Source organism: Mustela nigripes, chromosome 13 (assembly GCF_022355385.1).
Source record: "Mustela nigripes isolate SB6536 chromosome 13, MUSNIG.SB6536, whole genome shotgun sequence".
Taxonomy (NCBI): Eukaryota; Metazoa; Chordata; class Mammalia; order Carnivora; family Mustelidae; genus Mustela; species Mustela nigripes.
In genome coordinates this window covers 38,790,533-38,810,920 of record NC_081569.1, presented here as the reverse complement: position 1 = coordinate 38,810,920, position 20,388 = coordinate 38,790,533, and the positions used below count along the sequence as shown (strand labels likewise).

Sequence of the window (20,388 nt, the reverse complement as noted above, 5' to 3'; positions counted from 1 at the left end):
TTCAAAAACATCTTAAAATTTATTTTTTATTCAAGTATAATTAACGTACAGTGTTATATTGGTTTCAGGTATACAATATAATGATTCAATAATTCTATACATTTCTAGTGTAATTAGTGGGTCATATGGTAATTCTATTTTTAAGTTTTTAAAAAAGATTTTTAAAATTTTTAAGTAATCTCTACAGCCAACATGGGGCTTGAATTTACAACCCCTAAGGTCAAGAGCTGCATGCTCTACTGACTGAACTAGCCAGGCACCTTGACTTTTAACCTTTTGAGGAAACTCCATACTGTTTTCCGTAATGGCTGCTCCAATTTGCATTCCTACCAACAATGCAAAAGGGCTTCTTTTTCTCCACATCCTTACCAACACTTGTTATTTCTTCAGTTTTCTACTTGTATCATTCTGATATAAAGTGATTTTTCATGGTGGTTTTTATTTGCATTTTCCTGATGATTAGTGATGATGAGCAACTTTTCATGTGTTTGTTGGCCATCTATATGTCTTCTTTGGAAAAATGTCTACTCATGTCCTCTATTTTTATTTTTATTTTTTTAAAAAATTTATTTATTTGACAGAGAGAGCAAGAGAGGGAACATAAACAGGGGGAGTGGGAGGGAGAAGGAGGTTTCTCCCTGAGCAGGGAGCCCAGGGCTCCACCCCAGGACTCTGGGATCATGACCAGAGTGGAAGGCAGATGCTTAAGGACTGAGCCACCCAGACCCTCCCTTCTGTCTATTTTTAAATTGGATAGTTTCTTTGCTGTTGAGTTGTATGAGCTCTCTATTTATTTTAGATACTAACTTATCATATATATGATTTACAAATATCCTCTCCTTGTGTAGGGTGCGTTTTCTTTTTTAAGATTTTATTTATTTATTTGACAGACAGAAATCACAAGTAGGCAGAGAGGCGGGCAGAGAGAGAGGAGGAAGCAGGCTCCCTGCTGAGCAGAGAGCCTGAGGTGGGGCTTGATTCCAGGACCCTGGGATCATGACCCGAGCCAAAGGCAGAGGCTTTAACCCACTGAGCCATAGGGTGCGTTTTCATTCTGCTTATTGTTTCTTCGTGCAGAAGCTTTCAGTTTGATGTAGTCCCACTTATTTGGCTTTTGTTGCTTGTGCTTTTGGTGTCATAATAAAAAAAATCACTGGCAAGAGCAATGTCAAGGAGCCTTTTCCCAGTTTTCTTCTTGAAGTGTTACAATTTCAGGTCCTTTGTTTAAGTCTTTAATCCAGGAATATGATTTTAAAGAACTAAAGTGAGTTACTGAGAAACCAAACATAAACCAAACACGAGCTTCAAAGAAGTTGGGGTGAAGATCAGAGGGTTCTCTTGAGAGCTGGTAAAAGGAGAGTGGTAAAGAAGACGTATTTTGGGCAGATTTAGGACCGTATGGTTTAGACTGCGGGCATTTAGAACGGCCAAAGCGTGATCTGCGACAAATTTTTAAAGAATTCAGAAAAAAACCTGCCACAGCCTCTGTCTTTCCTTTCTGGAATTGAAGGTCTTTTCGTCTGTTTTGATCACTGGTGGCTGTCGCTTGTTGGGACTTTACTTTCGCTGTCTTGCACCACAAGAGGCAGAAAAGGAAGAAATAAACCTCCCTTCCTTGTGAAGTTAAGAAGAAGAAAGCGGCCTCTTAACATCTTTCACTCTTCATTTTCGCCTTAGGGACGGTCCTTAACAGTCCAAGAACTAGCGAGCCCGGGAGGCTCTGCGGAGATGCGCTCCAGTCTGGGGGCGGGACCCGGAGAAACCCCGCCTCCTAAACCCAATCCCAGCTCTCCGCCGGCGGACAGGAAGCGGCGGCGGGTCTAGCAGCCCGGGAACCGGCCCTCGCGCGCATGCGCGCGCCCCTGGGGCGCCTGGGGGAGGGGGAGGGGCGGGAGGAAGGGGTGCGGCTGGGCCTGCCGGTTGGGCGCCGCGAATCACGTGGTGAGGAAGGAGGCGGAGGTCCGGGGTTCGGGGGAGGGAGGTAGAGAAGAGGGAAGGAGCGAGGGAAGGAACGCGGGGAAGGGAGGAAGGAAGAGAACGAGGGGGAGGGAGGTCCCTGTTTTGGAGGCGCTGGGAGCTTTGCCGGCCCCTGAAGTGGAGCGAGAGGGAGGTGCTTCGCCGTTTCTCCTGCCGGGGGAGGTCCCGGCTTCCCGTGGAGACTCCGGACCAAGCCCCTTCAGCTTCTCCCTCCGGATCGATGTGCTGCTGTTAACCCGTGAGGAGGCGGCGGCCGCGGAAGATGGTGTTGCTGAGAGTGTTAATTCTGCTCCTCTCCTGGGCGGCGGGGCTGGGAGGTGAGGCACGACCCCGAGCGCCGGGGACGCCTTGACCACGGCGGACCGCGCAGCGGCAGCGGCGGCCGGGTCGAGCGGAGCCCAGTCGCGCCGCGCGGCGGGCGCGTCAGTCAGCCCGGCCGGCCGGCGGCGCCACTCCGGCGCGCAGCGCTCCCCGCTCCCTATTGTCCCCCGCGCCCCGACCGCGTTCCCTTCCGTGGCGGGCCAAGGAGGCTCCGAGCCTCCGCCGAGGCCTTCCCCGCCCCCCACTGCCCCGGCGGCAGGGGAGGCGGGGGTCGCCTCCCAGAGAAGCAGTCTGGAGATCGGAGTTGCCGGGCGTGAGCCGTGGAGCCCAGGCCGGTGGCTCCATCCCTCCAGCCTGTCGCCGGGTGCCGGACGGGCTGCCGCCGTGGGGCTGGCGGTCTTTACCTCCCTCCTTCCGCCCCCAGCTTCTGCCGGGTGGCGGATTCCGGAGTCCGCTCCATCGAGGGGAAGCGCCGCGCAGGCTGGTGGGAAGTTGCAATGTGTGCGGCGGGGCTGGTGTATTGTTCTTTACCGGGCGCGGCGATCCAGACTGACCCGGTTCTGCAGAGGGGTCGCCCGTGGAGGGGTAACGGTGGTCCTCTGCTTTTCTGAGAAGAGTCGCTTCCGCTCTTTATAGAGCCCTGCCTCTGCCCGAGTGTATGGAGAGAGCTCTCAGGAGGGTGTGTTTATGTTCAGTGAAAACATTCTGTTGCCCAGGGGAATGGGTTTGGTGGGGAGGAAGAGGTGAGCCGTTTCGGGATGTTCTTTGACCCGCTGTTTGGTTTGGGTCTCTTAGAGGGACAAGTCCCTGGGTGACCCAACTTGACTTTTCCTAAGGTCTCAGGTGGAGTTAGACGTACAGTGTAGTTAGTGAGTTGTCAGACGGTGGCAACTCCCCCCACCCCCAAATTGGAGTTAAATTTACTGTAAGCAGATAATCACTTGAATCGTTTTGAAGACGTTTTGAAGACGATTTTTCTGATCCTAGGACCAGCTGCATAATTTTGTTGTTGTGTCAAGTGCTTTATTTCAGGTAAAGTTTTTTACTTGCCCCAAAGTATACTTAAAAACCTCAAATATGTTTAAGATAATTGAATTGAAAAATTTACCGGAATGCTTCCGATGAGTTTAGTCTAATTTGATAATTTATATTTTATGTAGTGTATTGTTTCTGTTCTTCTTTGTCACTTTAACTTATGATTGCAGAGCCAAGCATGTTTTTGTCCTGAGTTCTACTTAGTCCGAGAATGCTGCTTTGTAGGTACACTTTTGTTGTAGTTTGTGGTGTTCATTTGCTAGATGTACGTTTTAGATTAAGAGTTTCTAGAAGATGTTTAGTTTTAAGAAGTATTGTGTGCTAGAGACCCTTTATAAGGGCCTTTTTATACCATTTGTATTTATGTTCAGAATGTGACTTCTAGCAAATCATTACTTATGCCTGTTACCACTATTTGTGATTATAGTCAGGTGTTAGACTCTTGATTTCTATTAGGTGGTACAAAGTAAGACAAACACATGAAGTACTGTAAATTACTGAGGAGTGGTAGTATATAAAATGACCTTTGTTTTTAAGTGTGAAACAATCAATATAAATTGGTGTAGCCTGATGGCTGAAGAAGAAGTAAATTAAGAGCATAATTTTTGTGGGTTAAGATTCTTGGCACACAAAAATCTAAATTGAGAACTCTGGAGTCATTTATAAAGTATCATTTTGCATTAAACATTAAAGCATTAGCTCTTACACATTTAAGCAGAACTTTAAAAAAAAGACACTAAAACATTCATTTTAAAATTAGCATCAAGATTGTAGCCTTTGGGTACATGGAGATATTTGTAATTTTATTGTAATATATACTATTTTTAAATATGAATCTGAGCTATTTGTAACATATACATTAGAAATTGGTTGGAATTTCTAAATATTTGTGTTTCAAATTTCAAAATATTTGTGTTTTTGACTATTTTGGAGAGTTGTCTTTTCTCTTTAAAAATTAATTGATATGCTTGAGAGGACAAACGATATTTCAGCTCTAGTAGTCAGTTCACTACAATAGTACTTTGGTTTGATGAAATCACACATAAAATGGAGTTTAGAGTATGGCATGTTTTTTATGTTTAAAAATTTGGCGTAAATCCTTTGTTTTATACCATGCATTCTTTAAAAATAAGTTTTCTGGAAGTTTGGCCAAAAGTATTAAAAGTATCAAAGCTTAAGGTTAAACGATTTCTTTCACTTCTACCAGCAAATAAGGGTCTATGAAATTAATAAGAGAGACAGATTTGTCTCTGTCTTTAAGGAGTTCTGCCTTAGTTGGAGATTGATAATCCAGTCAGCTGTATCATTTTAAGGCCCAGTCAGGCCATCCCCTACGTTAACTCTATCTTTTCTGTATACAAAGAACCTCTCTGAGAGGCAGGTGTTGAGGGAAACGGCCATAGAAGGCACCTCTGTTTTCTGATTTTTTTTTTAATAACTTATTTATGATCTTCAAGGGTGTTTATTTAATAATTATCTGATTTCTTAAATTTTTCAAAGGACTTGCAGGATTAAGGAGGGGGGGAGTAAGGGACATTTCTATGATGTCTATTTTGTTTCTGATACTGTTGTTAGGAGTTTCACTTTTCAGCATTTCTGAGAGAGTGGTGATATTTTACAGTTGAAGAAATAGGCTTGAAGAAATGATTTCTTTAGCATTACCCCCCTGCTCAGTGGTGAATTAGACATTCAAACCCAAGCCAGCTTGACCTCAAGGCCTGAACTTTTTACCCGTTGCCCCCTCATAACCTTTTGAAGGCGGTTTTCACACATTAGCTTAAAGGTAGCCTCTGGACTGAACCCACCTTAGAGATGTGTTTTGTTTGATTCACAGCATCTTTAGGTTTCAACTAGTTAACAACATCGAAAAATTGGGAAATTCCTCAATGAAATTCATAGATTTTTAGATCTTTCTTTCTTTCTTTCTTTTTTGAAAGGATTGGAAACCCAGGTTCTTGGGCTGCATTCCCATTGTCTATAGCAGAGTGGTAGAGCAATAGCTGTCCTCTTTAGACTGGGCATGTGCTTATCAGTCAGTGCAGTTACTATCATTCCTACTGGCAATAAACTTGGCCTACTTCACTCATTTTTGTCACCTGTGTGGATCCTGTATGTTATTTGTGTTTTTGCCTCAGCTTCATCCTGCATAGATGGATCGATTCTTTTAAAAATGTTTTTTTGTCTGTGACCTCTTACCCAACTTTTAATATGTTTTTTAATTCTTTATTTTTACAGTGGTATTTAAAAAAAGATTTTATTTATTTATTTGACAGAGACAGTGAGAGAGGGAACATAAGTATGGGGAATGGGAGAGGGAAAAGCAGGCTTCCTGCTGAGCAGGAACCTGATGTGTGGCTTGATCCCAAGGACCCCAGGTACCATGATTTGAGCAGAAGGCAGATGCTTAACAACTGAGCCCCGCAGGAGTCCCTATTTATACAGTAGTTTTAAAACTTTGTTAAAAGCTGTGGCATACTCTATTCTTTTTATTTAGTATAAGATTAATAAATATTTAAAAAATCCTCTTTTCATAATAACAATTTGAAGGTCTTAAAGAATGATGGTTCTCATTTTTCCAAATCACTTTATTTCAATGAATAAATAAGCCATTTCTTTTTCTACTTGGATGAAACTCACAGAAAAAAAAACAGTTGAGGGTCTTGCAAGTAAAAACTTAGGCTCTTTTTCTTTTAAGACCAGACTTGTAAAATTTTGGCAATTTTTGATGAAGTTTTTCTAAGATACACTTACACATTTACTGTGTTCTTGAAATGGGCTGACTTCAATCTTTTTTTTTTTTTTTTTTTTTAAGATTTTTATTTATTTGTTTGACAGACAGATCACAAGTAGGCAGAGAGGCAGGCAGAGAGAGAGGAGGAATCAGGCTCCCCACTGAGCAGAGAGCCCGATGCGGGGCTCTATCCCAGGACCCTGGGATTATGACCTGGCTGGAGGCAGAGGCTTTAACCCACTGAGCGACCCAGGTGCTCCGACTTCAATCTTTCTTAAATGATTGGAGTTTAGTGTAAAGAACAGCTATTATTGTTCCAGCCTCTGTTGTAGTTTCTGGCTTTCCCCCTTGCCCTGAAACAATTGAAATGAGTATTCTAAATTTATTCCAGTGATTGTGCTTTTTATTCTATCTAGTTTCAATAGTATTTCCAACTTTTTGGTTAAAATTCCTGGCTTTCTTGCAAACCTTGAGAATATCACCTTCTAATTAGTTGGTGTTCACTTTTTAAAAAATTTTGTTTATTTGAGAGCGAGCATGCGCAAGCCAGGAGGGGAGCGGTGGGGTTGGGGTGGAAGGAGCAGAGGGAAACCTGGCTACCTGCTGAGCAGGGAGCTAGAAATGGGGATTGATCCCAGGACCCCAAGATCATGACCCGAGCTGAAGGCAGATGCTTAACTGACTGAGCCACGCAGGGACCCCTAAAAGTTTATTTTTAATGTGTATGCTTTGGCTTGTGTAGTTTAGTGTTGAGGTTCCCTTTTCTGAACATTTAGGATAATGTACTAATGTATTTTGGTAGTTAAAATGAGGCAGGGTGGAATGGAGAGAAAAAACCTGATAGATAACCAGGAAGACAAGCCAAATAAAACACAAACTCATTTGGTTGTAGGTAGATCCTTTTCTAGATCTGAATCATGAGTACTTTGGTTCCAAACTAGTATACTAGATTATTGATATTAAATATACCTGAAAATGTGCAATTGTAGTATCCTCTGCAGGAATGCAAATTGTAAGTTACGAAAAATATTCTCAGTATTTAAAGGGAGCAGTTAGGTAAGAGGTAGATGACAGAGGCTCCGGATACTATGACACCCTGTTTTATGGTTAGTTTGTAGTAAGGTAACTGTTGTGTGTTACAGATTTGGTGAGTTTGTGATTGCATAAAGTTAAATTGTCTGTCTTTGAATTGTATCACATTCTAATGGTTAGAAAACTTTTGCCAATGTTGGAAGTGTATTTTGGGGATGGCCTAATTTAAAATATATAGGTGAAGTAACAAAAATGGAATTTGTGTGTGTGGAGAAGTTGTTGGGCAGGGAAGTAGTCACTGGATATAGCTGCTAACCCAAGTTTCCAGGAGAGGACTATGTGGTCACTAACTGGGGGAGACAAACTGTAGATGCAAAAAGCCGTGGAAGGAAGAGTGCAGTGGTTTCAAATCTGAGCCCCAAGTCATAGGGCAGATGCTCCAAATTCTAGGAATTGATTTGCATTTGGTCTATTTGCATGTGGGCAACTCTGTGTGACATGCTTGGGTAAGGAGCCTCAGGTTTTGTGTACTATTATTATTTTTTTGTTATTGCTTGTTTTGTTTTTTTTTTTTTGTTTTGGAGGAATTGATCTATTTAATGATTATTAGTGATTCTTCCAAGCAACTCTAAAATGCCTACTTCTGTGAATAAAAATTCAGTAGTGGTAATTCTAACTAGTTTAGCTGTTAATCTTTATACTGGGAAAAGAAAGCTGTTAATCTTTATACTGGGGAAAAAAGTGCTAATAAGAATAAATGGGAAAACTGTAATAATCCTGCCAGTTCAATTCCTATGAGGGCAGTAATAGTGATATCCAGCAGTGTGAAGGTTTTGCCTTGGTACTGTGGAGAGAGTCCTGTCCAACTAGGTTGCAAGAAACAGCAATACTGAGAATTGTTCTTAGAGAATGTAGATTCCCTCGGATACTGGGTGAATTCATTCTAAAGCTATTATAATTCCAAGTAAACAGTGTGAGAATGTGTACAGCGGGAACGTTGCTGTTTAGTTACCGGTTTATTGTATGTCTGTGGTTAGTAGGAGTCATGAAGCTCTAGTCTTGAGTGAGAAGTAAAAAACAGAATTTGTCAGCATAGACAGAAATGCCGAGATGTAAAATACAGTTCCAATTACGTATTATAGTTGCAGTTGAAATGAGGATTTATTTCCCCAGTTGGGGAAAGGTTTTTGAGAAAAGTGTTTGGCATAATAGTCTACTAAGGTGCTCGTAGGTTTTCTTTCCTGGAATGGAGTCTCCATGGCCATGATAGCCAGGACTCCAAATATTCATATTCTAGACCATTATAACTGCAAGGTAGAGTGTTACCGAATGTTGGTTGGAGTCCATGTAGAGGAGTATGACACAAGTAAGGAATAAATTAGTTCCTTGATGAATTGTGTGTTTGAGTTCTGTATTAGAATAGCAATTGTAGAAATAAATAAGGATAGAAAAGAAATCTCATGGAAGAAAAATTGATAAAACTTGGCAGAAGTTTAACATGAAGCTAATAAAATTTACTGAAGTCTCACTGTGTGGAATTTAGATTTCAGAGTTTGTTGCATTGGAGAGAATGTGTTTTCATCAAACTTAGAGGACTTAAGTCTTTGAAGTTGAAAATAAGGCATCTTAAAGTTTTGAATCTATGTAGGTTCTAGTTAGGGATGTGTGTCATAGTTGGGGATTTTATCCGACTTGCAATCTAATATTTTTGTTAGGGATTAGTTAAAACTTTGCATAGTCTTTCAGAAATATTTGGCTGCACATTTGGGAAGAACTGCTCTAGAGTTGTGAGGCAGAAGTTTGGTGAATTTGGAGTGGAGGGGAGAGGTTAGTGTTTTGGGTTTTTTTTTTTTTTTTTTTTTTTTGGTTAAAGTAGGTTCCCCATCCAGTGTGGAGCCCTGTGCGCGGAGCTTAAACTCATGACCCGGAGATCAATACATGAGCTGAGATCAAGAGTCAGATGCTTAAGTGACTGAGCCACCCAGGCGCCTGGGAGAGGTTAGAATTAAAGATGCGTTAACAAGTATATTTTTGCAGGTGTGTATTTGTTATTAAGTTGGAATTAGGCTCTTTGGCAAATGCACATATATGATTTTCAGAGCAGAATTTTCTTTTTTTTTTTTTTAATTTTTATTTATTTGACAGAGAAATCACGAGTAGGCAGAAGTAGGCAGAGAGAGAGGGGAAGCTGGCTCCCTGCCAAGCAGAGAGCCCGATGTGGGGCTCGATCCCAGGACCCCAAGATTATGACCTGAGCTGAAGGCAGAGTCTTAACCCACTGAGCCACCCAGGCGCCCCCAGGGCAGAATTTTCTTTTTTTTTTTTTTTTAAAGATTTTATTCATTTATTCATTTGACAGACAGAGATCACAGGTAAGCAGAGAGGCAGGCAGAGAGAGAGAAGCAGGCTCCTCACCGAGCAGAGAACCCGACGCGGGGCTTGATCCCAGAACCCCGAGACCACGACCCGAGCCGAAGGCAGAGGCTCAATCCACTGAGCCACCCAGGCGCCCCCCAGGGCAGAATTTTCTATCCATCTTTGCATGCATGGATGATGGCAAGGGATACAATACACATATTTGAACTTTGTATTTAGTTTTCGTAAGAATACAGATGGGGTCCTATACTTATGAATTGAATGGGATATTACTTTGCTACCTCTTTCCCTAGGAGTTAATTGGGATAAGTTTGTAAAAATGCTGGAGGCTGCAAAATGTTATACAGATATTATAAAGATTATGTTGTTTCCAGGCCTACTTTCATTTGGAATCTATTAGTTTCAAAATATAGATGGATAAAATGTATTTCTAAAAATTGAAATGCTAGAAAGTTGATACCAAGCATTAGAAAATAGAGCTTAAGAAAATCCATAATTCCTTTCCACAATTTTATCATTTAATATTAATCATTAATTAATTAAAATTAATCACTATTAATATTAATACATTAATATTTAAAAATACTTATTAATAACAATTTGCCTGGTAGTATTTATGCAGTTTTTAATCTTTCAAAAAATTAATGTGTAGTTAAAGTGTATATGCAGAGCAGACACTGAAATATTTATAGTCTAGAGACAGTTTTGGTTGTCATACCTGGAGAGATGCTCCTAGCATCTAGTGGGTAGAGGCTGGAGATGCTGCTAAACATCTTACAATGCACAGGACAGCCCCTCACAACAAAGATTTGTCTGGCCAAAATGTTAGTAGTGCTGAGAGTGAGAAACCCTGCTCCAGAGGAAATTTGAGTCTTTTTTACCTTTCTTTCTTTATTTTTTAAAAATTTCTGATAGCTGCTGTCTTAACTGATTACTCAAGTTTCATAAGCTTCCATATTTCTATCCTGTTGAAACCTTTTTCTCCTAGTGTTCTTTGTGCTGCAGCTCTGAAAAATTTGCTCTATCCCTTACCTTCTAGCAGTTCCCATTCTTCATCTTCTAGTTTGTGGCTGGGAAGTAAATCTGATTCTGTTAATTATTTTATAATAGTAATTGAATGACTGAGAACTCAGTGAGGATTATTTCAAAACCAGAACAAACCAATTACTCGTTAGAAGAGCCATAGATTGGTAGGATTTTAGTTTCTTTGGGGTAGTTTTGAGAGACTCAGCCAGCAGCTTTACATTTCTATCTTCAGAATTAGTTCTACTCAGTTTCAACTTTTCACAAAATATTTTCTTCAAAATATTAATGCATAAGTTCTCAAAGGCTTTCATATCTTTTTTATAACTCCACTCTCGCTTCCTCTTATTATCATCATTAACACCTTTGGCAGAATTGTTTTATTTGCACATCTGTATTTCCTGGAAGGAGGTAGAGGTAGATGCTTTGGGGCTTCATATGGGAGAAGGGAGAAGTAATGAGAATGGGTTTAGGATGAAATGTGGGTGTGTGGTAGATATACACCAGCAGGGGAGTTGTGGCTGAACCCATTGTGTGTGTGTGTGTGTGTGTGTGTGGTGTGTGTGTGTGTGCGCGTATTTTATTTAGGTAGGTTGAAAGTCACTGTCCCTTACATGGGTTACTGTCTATACGTGTGGCTGCACTTATTGAAATGGTATAAAGGCATTTCAGATGAGCCTAGAAATCTAAATGTGTACATGTTTCATTTTTGAATTTGTTAAGTTGCAGTTCATACATTAGTGTTAGAAATTTAATACATTCAGTATGTTTTAATCATTGATGTCTCATGCCCTTTGTGATTTAGTTTATAATTTAAAAAAGAGCTGCTTTTTAAATTATTTTAACTGTTATTTTAACTTCTGAGCCAGCTAGCCTCATTTTTAGAAACCAGCTCATCTCAAAAAGTGGGTGTTTTGAAATATGCTTTTAATTGTAGGACATACCCTATTGTCTTGAACTTCCATTGAAACTGCTGGGTATAGGTATTTGCTTGTAGAACATTATCTGACTCATTTCTAGTGAAGAAGTTGATACTGTGGCTTAAGTTTGAAGTCACTTTGTAGAAGTAACTTTTCCTTTTCTTTTTAAGATTTTATTTATTTACTTGACAGAGAGCACAAGCAGGGAGAGCTGCAGGTAGAGGGAGAGGGATGAGCAGGGAGCCCAGTGCAAGGCTGGATCCAAGGACCCTGGGATCATGACCTGAGCCAAAGGCAGACGCTTAACTGAATGAGCCAACTAGGCCCCCCAGAAGTAACTTTTCTAAGAATACAGTAAGGGTACTTACATATATTGCTGAAATATAGGACATGATAGTTCCTAGAAGTCTGCCTTTGTCATACAAGAGAACAGTTTTGTTAGTGGTATTTACTGCTTCAAGATCAGAGTGAGTATATATCAAATATAAGAAGCATTGGTCAACACAGTGTGATGTCTAAGATAAAGTTGATGACTCAAGTTTCTCAGGAAGGAAATACACTTTTATGTTGGGGAAAAATGCTCTTGGTACTTAATTTTAGAATTATACAAGTGAAAAGTCTGTTGAAAACAACTTGATTACAAGTAATTTTTCTGAGGAATGGAAATGTGCCAGCCTTAGCTTCTTACACATCCTCTCATTTATTGTAATTGAGTTTTTCTGTAAATAGGAAGATCTGTAATGTCAAAACATGTTTGCTGATTTTTCTGCCCCATTCTTAAAATTGTAGAATAAAGTTTCTTTGATATGGAAAAGAAAGTGTGTTATGTACTTTTGCTATTATACACAAAGATGATGATATTGACCTACCATTAGCAAGATATATTCTGATTATTTTTTCATCTTGTTGTTAATGAAATTTTTATTCTTTGTTTTTTGTCCTAATCTTATATTTAATTTAGATTGGAACAGAAGCTTGTAGGCTTTGGATTCAGAAGCTGGGAAGGAAGCTTTTGTTTGCAGAATCCATAGAAAGTAAGATGCTACCTACCCATGAAAAATGGAAAATATTCGTAATGTCTAGCATTCATGGAATTTTTATTATATGCCAGGCACTGTTTTTTGGGCATTTTGTGTATTATCCCAATCTTTACAACATCTCTGTAAGATAGGTTCTGTTATTTTCATTTCAAAAATGTGGGAGCAGGATCAGGGAGAATAACTTCTTCAGTGTCAGAGAAGTCATATAGCTATTTGAGAAAACCAGGATTTAATCTCATCAGTCTGGCTGCAGAATTCATGCTCTTAAACACCATAGTGCCTCCGAGAAACATACTTCATGCTTTGAAAGGCATTGTATAGTGAGGTTGTTAGATTCTGCCTTTGTACAAAGATTGAATTATTTTGCCATCAGTTTAGACTCTTTATACTTATAATATTTGAGCCATTTGGCTTTTGGTCCATCAAGTGTTTTTTTTTTTTTTTTTCTTTACATTAGAAAATGTTTACAATTAAAGAGGAAATAACCTTATATGACATTTTATTATAATACTATATCAATTTTGTCATAAATTTGTGTATGTTCATTTTTTAAAAGCTTGAGGATACACAATCTCTGGATGGTGAGATATAAGTTATGTGTTTATGCAGTAATCAGGAAGCGAGTATTTTTAAATTTTTATTTTTAAAGATTTTATTTTATTTGACAGAGAGAGATCACAAGCAGGCAGAGAGGCAGGCAGAGAGAGAGGAAGGGAAGCAGGCTCCCTGCCGGGCAGAGAGCTCGATGTGGGGCTTGATCCCAGGACCCTGCGATCATGCCCTGAGCCAAAGGCAGAGGATTTAACCCACTGAGCCACCCAGGTGCCCTGAGGAAACAAGTATTTTTTTAAAGTAGATTATCTATAGTAAAAACCAGTGTCCAAAGTCACCAGACTTTGAAAAAATTTACAGGAAATAAAAATACTATTCTCAAACTGTAAAAAGGGAGATACTTTCTAAGTTCTCCAGTGGCAAGGAGACCAATGTATGTTTTTTTCTGCTTTTTAGAACTTGCTGGTCATTTTTCTACTACTCTTGCAAGTAGGTAATTTTATGGTATTCCTTTACTTCTCCAGTTTTTTTTTTTAATTAAGTTTTGAAATTAGTTGTGTTTTTTCCATTTAATAGATCCAATCCAGTTATCCTTTACCAATTGTATACATAGACATTTACTCAATATATATTTTTTCCTAACTTTGTATCTTAAAAGCTTCTATACTTTCTGAGAGGTTGGAAGCAAATATAGTCCAATTAACATTTGTATACCTTTGATCTAAATTTATTAATGGTTATCTATTGCCATGATTGCTTTATTGCTCATTTAAAAAATATGTGAAAAAATATGTATTTATTTATATATATCTTTTCCTCTGAACCAGTTGAAAGTAAGTTGTACCACTAAAGACTTCATTATGCATCTCATGAGATTAATGACATTGTCTTATACAACTAATAAGATAACTTCTCTTTTTAAGTGTCAGATGTTCAAATTTCCCATGAAGCTTCTAAGTACTAGGCACCATGTGAATTTATTACATGCTATCTGAGGACTAGATTTCTGTCAACTACAACTAAGGACCAGAAAATAAAATGTTGTTGGGATGCTTTTATGTATGGGTAAAATAAAGTAATAGTAGAGAAAGGAGGAGACATTGACAGAATATTGCAGGATGGAAATATTTTATGTAGGAACAATGGCACAATAACATAATAACCTATAGGTTATCCCATTGTTAGGAGGACGTCTTAGAATAAAGATATTAATAACGATGAGCCTGGCTCAAGAAGATGTTAAAGTAGAGGAAAAAATTAATAATTGTTCAAATGAAAAGCTATTTGGAGATAGGTAAACTACAGTTCTCTAGAAATTTTCCTCAGTGGAAACTGTCATTTTCCACTGATGTGAGATTACTAACATCTTTCTTGTACTTTAGGTTAAATGTATTTTATTTTCATCATTGTGAGATAACAGATGTGTCTCTCCATTGCTAAGGACTTCACATGAGAAACTGTTAATATTCTATTCTTATTAGAAGGAATAAAAAGGTATAACAGATTGCTGTTCTTTGAGTCCTTCTTGTTAACCTTCCTGTCTTTCATTTTGTCCCTCATGGGTATTATATCAGAGTGATAAAAAACAACAACAACAACAAACTCCAGGTCTGTATTCAGAGGCAACAACAGAATATTAATCCTTTTTCATTACTGTTTTGTTTTTTACTCACAGATTTGTTGGCTGTGTCTCCTTTTGTACAAATCTATTTCCTGTAAATAGAAGATTTAAGTTAGAGGAAGAAAATAGTCTATTATGGGCCACAAATCACATGTAAATTTAAATTGCAACAGACCTTTGGAAGAAGTAGTTTCTGTTCCTGGATTTACTTATTATTTGCTTTAAACAACCCTTAATATAGTTATGATCCCCCACATTTTATTTGTATCTCTGGACCAGACCTCTCCCTTGATTTCCAGCCTCTTGTATCCCAGCTATATATTGGGTTAATGTTTAGTGGGCATCTCAAACTTAACATGTCCAAAAACAAACCTCTGATTCTCCTCACCCCCTGCCTTTTGTAGTCTTTTCCCATCTCACGAATGGGAGCTCTGGTCTTCAGTTGCTCAGGCCAAAAACTTGGAGTTATCTTTTATTCTTCCTTCTCTTACCCTCTGCATACAGTCCATCAGCAAATCCTTTCAGCTCCTTCTGCAAAGTATGTGTAGACTTTGAATACTCAACTATTTCCACCTCCACTGCCCTGATTGACATAAGCCAACATCCTCTCACTTTAATTACTGTAAAACCCTGCTAACTGTTCTCTTGTTCTCCCATTCCTTTTTCAACATAGCAGTTAATGTGATCCTATTCAAAAGGTACTCCTTTTGTCAAAACCATCCACTGGCAAATTGTATACTTTAAAATGTTTCAAATAGTGAGTTTTATGTTATGTGAATTGCACCTCAAAAAAAGCAATAGGAAAATAAATACATTTAAAAAAACCCATTCAGTGGCTTACTATTCTGTGTAAAAGCCAGAGTCCTAAGTGGCTTGTGAGGCCCTACGTGATGTTCATTGTATGCTTCTGTCCCCTACGATACCTCTGCAGTTCTCCCCCTTGTTTGTTTCTGCTCCAGCTACACAGAGTTCTGTAAAAAATGCCAAGCTTGTTCCTGTCTCAGGGACTTTGTCCTTGCTGGTCCTTTTACATGCATCACTTCCCTTCTAGATTCCTGTATTATCTGTCCTCTTAGTTTTTCATTTTTAAATTAAAACTTTTTAAAAATAGTGGTGAAATACACATAACAAAATTTACCATCATAACCATTTTATGCAGTTCAGTAGTGGTAAGTGTAGTCCCGCCTTAACCATGGTTTCCCTTTCCATAGTTTCAGTTACCTAAGATAGCCCCAGTTTAGAAGTAGATGATCCTCCTGACTTAGTGTCAGAAGGTCAGTGTTAGCCTAACTCTGTGTCACAATTCCTGTGTCATTCACCTCACTTTATCTCATCACTTAGGCATTTTACCCTTTCTTAACATCACAAGAAGGAAGTGTGATTACCATACAGTAAGATATTTTGAGATAGAGACCGCATTCACATAACTTTACAGTGTTGTAATTGTTCTGTTTTACTATTAGTTATTGTTGTTAATCTCTCATGGTGCCTAATTTATCAGTTGAACTTTATCACAGGTGTGTATGTATGGGAAAGACCGTATGTCTAGGGTTGATGCAGTTGTTGTTTCAGCCATTTGCTGGCGGTCTTGGAATGTATCCCTTGCAGATAGAAGGGAAAGACTACTGTACACTTACTTTGTTGCATTTGGCTCTCTTTTAAGTCTTTGCTTAGATGTTAGTGAGGTCTTCCATTACCATTACTTTGCATAAGACGACCAACCCTTTCCTTGGCATTTTGTTTGCTTACCCAGAGAATACACTCATATAGCCGTCTAAAGTTATTTACTTATTTTATTGTCAATCTTCCTTCTCGAGAATAAAACTTCATGAGGTCAGTAACTGTTTTGTCCATGCTGTATTCCCAGCACCTGAAACAATGGCTAGGATATTACTAAGTGCCGGTTATATTATGTGTTAAGTGAACAGATTAATGAATATTGAAGTAAATTTTATTTTTTGTGTATTATGTGGGAATCCTAAGTTTCTCAGTATGTCTGGAAAAAAGCCTTGAAAGCTTCTAATTAGCCTTTTTACTTAAATTGACTTTTCTTTTTTTAAAGATTTTATTTATTTGACAGGGAGATAACAAGAGAGGGAATACAAGCAGTGGAAGTGGGAAAGGGAGAAGCAGGCTTCCCACTGAGTAGGGAAGCCAGTGTGGGCTCTATCCCAGGACCCTGGGATCATGACCTGAACCAAAGGCAGAGGCTTAATGACGGTGCCACCTATGCGCCCCTTAAATTGCCTTTAAAGTGGAATGGAACTATCATTTTTGTTATGTATTAGTGTATTAGTTTTGCTCATTGAGTATTTTGATATGTTCTGTTAATTAACATATAATTATACCTAATATAATTAGGTAGGTTGAATGAGTTAGCCTTTTCTCTGTAAAAACCAAGTTGCTTTTTCTCAGCTAGTATGTGTTCCTATTTTTAAAAATGTTATTTTGTAAAAGTTTTTTTAAATTATTATTTGTTTTTTATTACTTAAAGTAATCACTACACCCAGTGTGGGACTCAAACCCACAACTCTGAGATCAAGAGCCACATGTTCCACTGACTGAAGCAGTCAGGGCCCCCTCCAAAATGTTATTTTTTGAAAATTTACTTATTTAAGTATTAATCTCTACACCCAGTGGGGGACTTGGACTCATGAACCCAAGATCAAGAGTTGCAAGCTCTTTCAACCGAGCCAGCCAGGACCCCCTAAAAAAATGTTATTTTTAAAGCATGGAACAGCTGTCATTCATTGTGAAGTTAGACTCCAAGGGGAAATGTAGAGTGTCTTTATACTTACCTGATTATACTCAATAAAACTTACAAACTTTATTGTCAGCTTGTTAACTTTATGTTAAGATGAAACTTTTCAAAAAATATTTATCTGTTTTATTTGAGAGAGAGAGAGCATATGCACACGAGTAGGTGAAGGGGCAGAGGAAGAAAATCTTCAAGCATGCTCCCTGCTGAGTGTGGAGTCCCACACAGGGGCCTGATCCCATGACCCATGAGATCATGACCTGACCCAAAACCAGCTGAACCACCAAGGCGTTCCAGGAGCTATGCTTTTAGATAGGGTGACCATAGACAGTTTCTGAAGAAATTGAGTAGATACCTGAGTGAAGTGTGGTGTCCAGCCCTGCTTCTCCCTGCTTGGGAGAAGTTGGGGAGAAGATATTCTAGGCAGAGGGACAATGAGACTAATGTCGCCCATAGAGTGAGGGGAGAGTGGTGAGACAGTTATGGGAGTAGAGTAGGGGAATGCAGCCCTTTATAAGTTCATGTTCAGCCCTGTAAATCATGGTTAGGACTCAGAGCAGTTGGGAAACATTTGGACATTTTTGAGCAGAGGACAGACATGACATGACTTGAACTGCATCACTCTTGCTTTGTGGAAAATAGTGTACAGTGGGGGCAAGTGTGGAAGCAAGGAAGCCAGTTATTTGTCATGGTTTCTGATTGTCTAGAACCTTTTTTTTTTTTTTTAAAGATTTTATTTATTTATTTGACAGAAATTACAAGTAGGCAGAGAGGCAGGCAGAGAGAGAGGAAGGGAAGCAGGCCCCCTGCTGAGCAGAGAGAGGAAGGGAAGCAGGCCCCCTGCTGAGTAGAGAGCCCGATGTGGGACTCGATCCCAGGACCCTGAGATCATGACCTGAGCCGAAGGCAGCGGCTTAACCCACTGAGCCACCCAGGTGTCCCTGTCTAGAACCTTTTGAACCTTGTTGTGTTTGGCACAAATTTTTAGTCTTATGAATTCCATCTCCCTAATTCAGATTCCCACCCTTTTTCATCTGCAGACAGGACACAGGCATGTAAACTAGTTTTCTGAACTAGGCTGCTCTGATCAGATCCTTCACTGGAGACCTGGATTCTGAACTGAGCAGATATGTTTGCTTGCTGACGTTTTGCTGATAGTATGCATTATTCAGACAGTTTTTTTTTTTTTTAATTTTATTTTTTAAAGTAATTTCAATACCCATTGTGGAGCTTAAACTTCAAAGCCCGGGATTAGGAGTTACATGCTATACCGACTGAGCCAGCCAGGTTCCCTGACAGTTTTACCAGATTTTCACTTTATGGTTTTGTTCCTGGTAGAAAAGTGGGCATTGGAGAGGCAGGCAGGGCAGTGTTGGTGTTCTTCAGGTGATATTTTTGGGTTAACTATTTTTTAGTTATTAGTTATTATTAACTATTTTGGGTTAACTATTTTTCAGGTGATATTTTGGGTTATATTGCTGGCTTCTAAGGATACCTGGATAGTCTTGAAGAAGATAAAAGTGGGGAGGATTCTCACATTATTTTTAAGTGATAGAATATTACTTCAAGTAAGAGGATATTGTATGGAAAGTATGGGAATTGATTAAGATGATAATGGAGAATGATTTAGTATTTATGGAAAAATTCAGAGGTTCTAGGTCAAGTTTCTCATGTAGGCTTTACATGTTGATTTGAGAAAAACACAAAATCTTGGGTTCCTGTTTATGTCTGGTGCTATTCGTGATTTCTCTTAGTTCAAGCTTGGTATTACAGAAGCAGTGATACTACTGTTAGTACTAGGGCATATATATTTATGTACTGATATAACCTGGGAGAGTCTAGCAAATAACAATGATCAGGAGTAGAGTACAGATGACTCTTAACAGCCTGAGTTAGAATGGCACAGGTTTACTTCTATGTAGATTTTATTTGATAAATACAGTACAGTACTGTAGATGTAGTTCTTCTTCCTTATGATTAAGAAAAATATTTAATTAGGGGTGCCTGGGTGGCTCAGTGGGTTAAGCCGCCTCCTTCGGCTCAGGTCATGATCTCAGGGTCCTGGGATCGAGTCCCGCATCGGGCTCTCTGCTCAGCGGGGAGCCTGCTTCCTCCTCTTTCTCTGCCTGCCTCTCCATCTACTTGTGATCTCTCTCTGTCAAATAAATGAATAAAATCTTTAAAAAAATATTTAATTAATTTATTTAACGGAGAGAGACACAGCGAGAGGGGGAACACAGCAGGGAGAGTAGGAGAGGGAGGAGCAGGCTTTCTACCCAGCAGGGAGGCTGATGCGGGTGTCCATCCTAGAACCCTGGGATCATGGCATGAGCTGAAGACAGATGCTTAACGCCTGAGCCACCCAGGTGCTCCTCTTCCTTGTGATTTTCTTAGTAACATTTTCTTTTCTCTAGTTTACTTTATTGTAAGAATACAATATATGAAATATACCGTATATACAATATACATGTTACACAAATACACAAAATACATGTTAATCAACTGTGTTATTGGTAAAGCTTCCTATCAACAGGCCATTATTAGTAGTTAAGTTTTTTGGGATTCCAAAGTTTTATGTGTATTTTCAACATTTACGTGCAGGAGTGTGTGTATCTGTTGGTGTCCCTAATTCCCACATTGTTCAAGGCAGCTTAGAAGGGAATCAGGAAGATCTGCAATAAGGGGAGATCAGAAAAAAAGTGAGTAGATCAGAGGCCAAGCTCTGTTCAGATAGAGTTGAGGAGATGGGTGAATATTTAACTGCATCAGTGAGATTTGGTGATAGAGCTGCGTTCTGCCCCTGCTTTTTGAGCTTTTGATTAGATGCTAAAGTATAGGAACAAATCTCAGTTGAGTAGGTCCAGACTCTGTATGTGGAAACAGGCAATTTTGTGATATCTGACTGAGCTAAGTAGTGCAGAGGGTTGGAGATTGGCATGGGCTCCTGTGGAGTAAACTGTGCCAATTTCATTCACAAGCTGTGGAAATCAAGGGTATACATA

At 39.3% G+C, this 20,388-nt stretch overlaps 1 protein-coding gene across 1 annotated transcript in view; it reads left to right on the top strand.

Annotated features, from left to right (window-relative positions):
• The first annotated feature begins 1,809 nt into the window (after nucleotides 1-1,809).
• ADAM10 (ADAM metallopeptidase domain 10) overlaps nucleotides 1,810-20,388 on the top strand; it is a 134,437-nt gene continuing 115,858 nt past the window's right edge. The window contains exon 1 of the mRNA XM_059372014.1: nucleotides 1,810-2,294. Within this exon, the coding sequence (XP_059227997.1) occupies nucleotides 2,240-2,294 (55 nt within the window). The 5' untranslated portion in view covers nucleotides 1,810-2,239. The remainder of the gene's footprint in view (nucleotides 2,295-20,388) is intronic.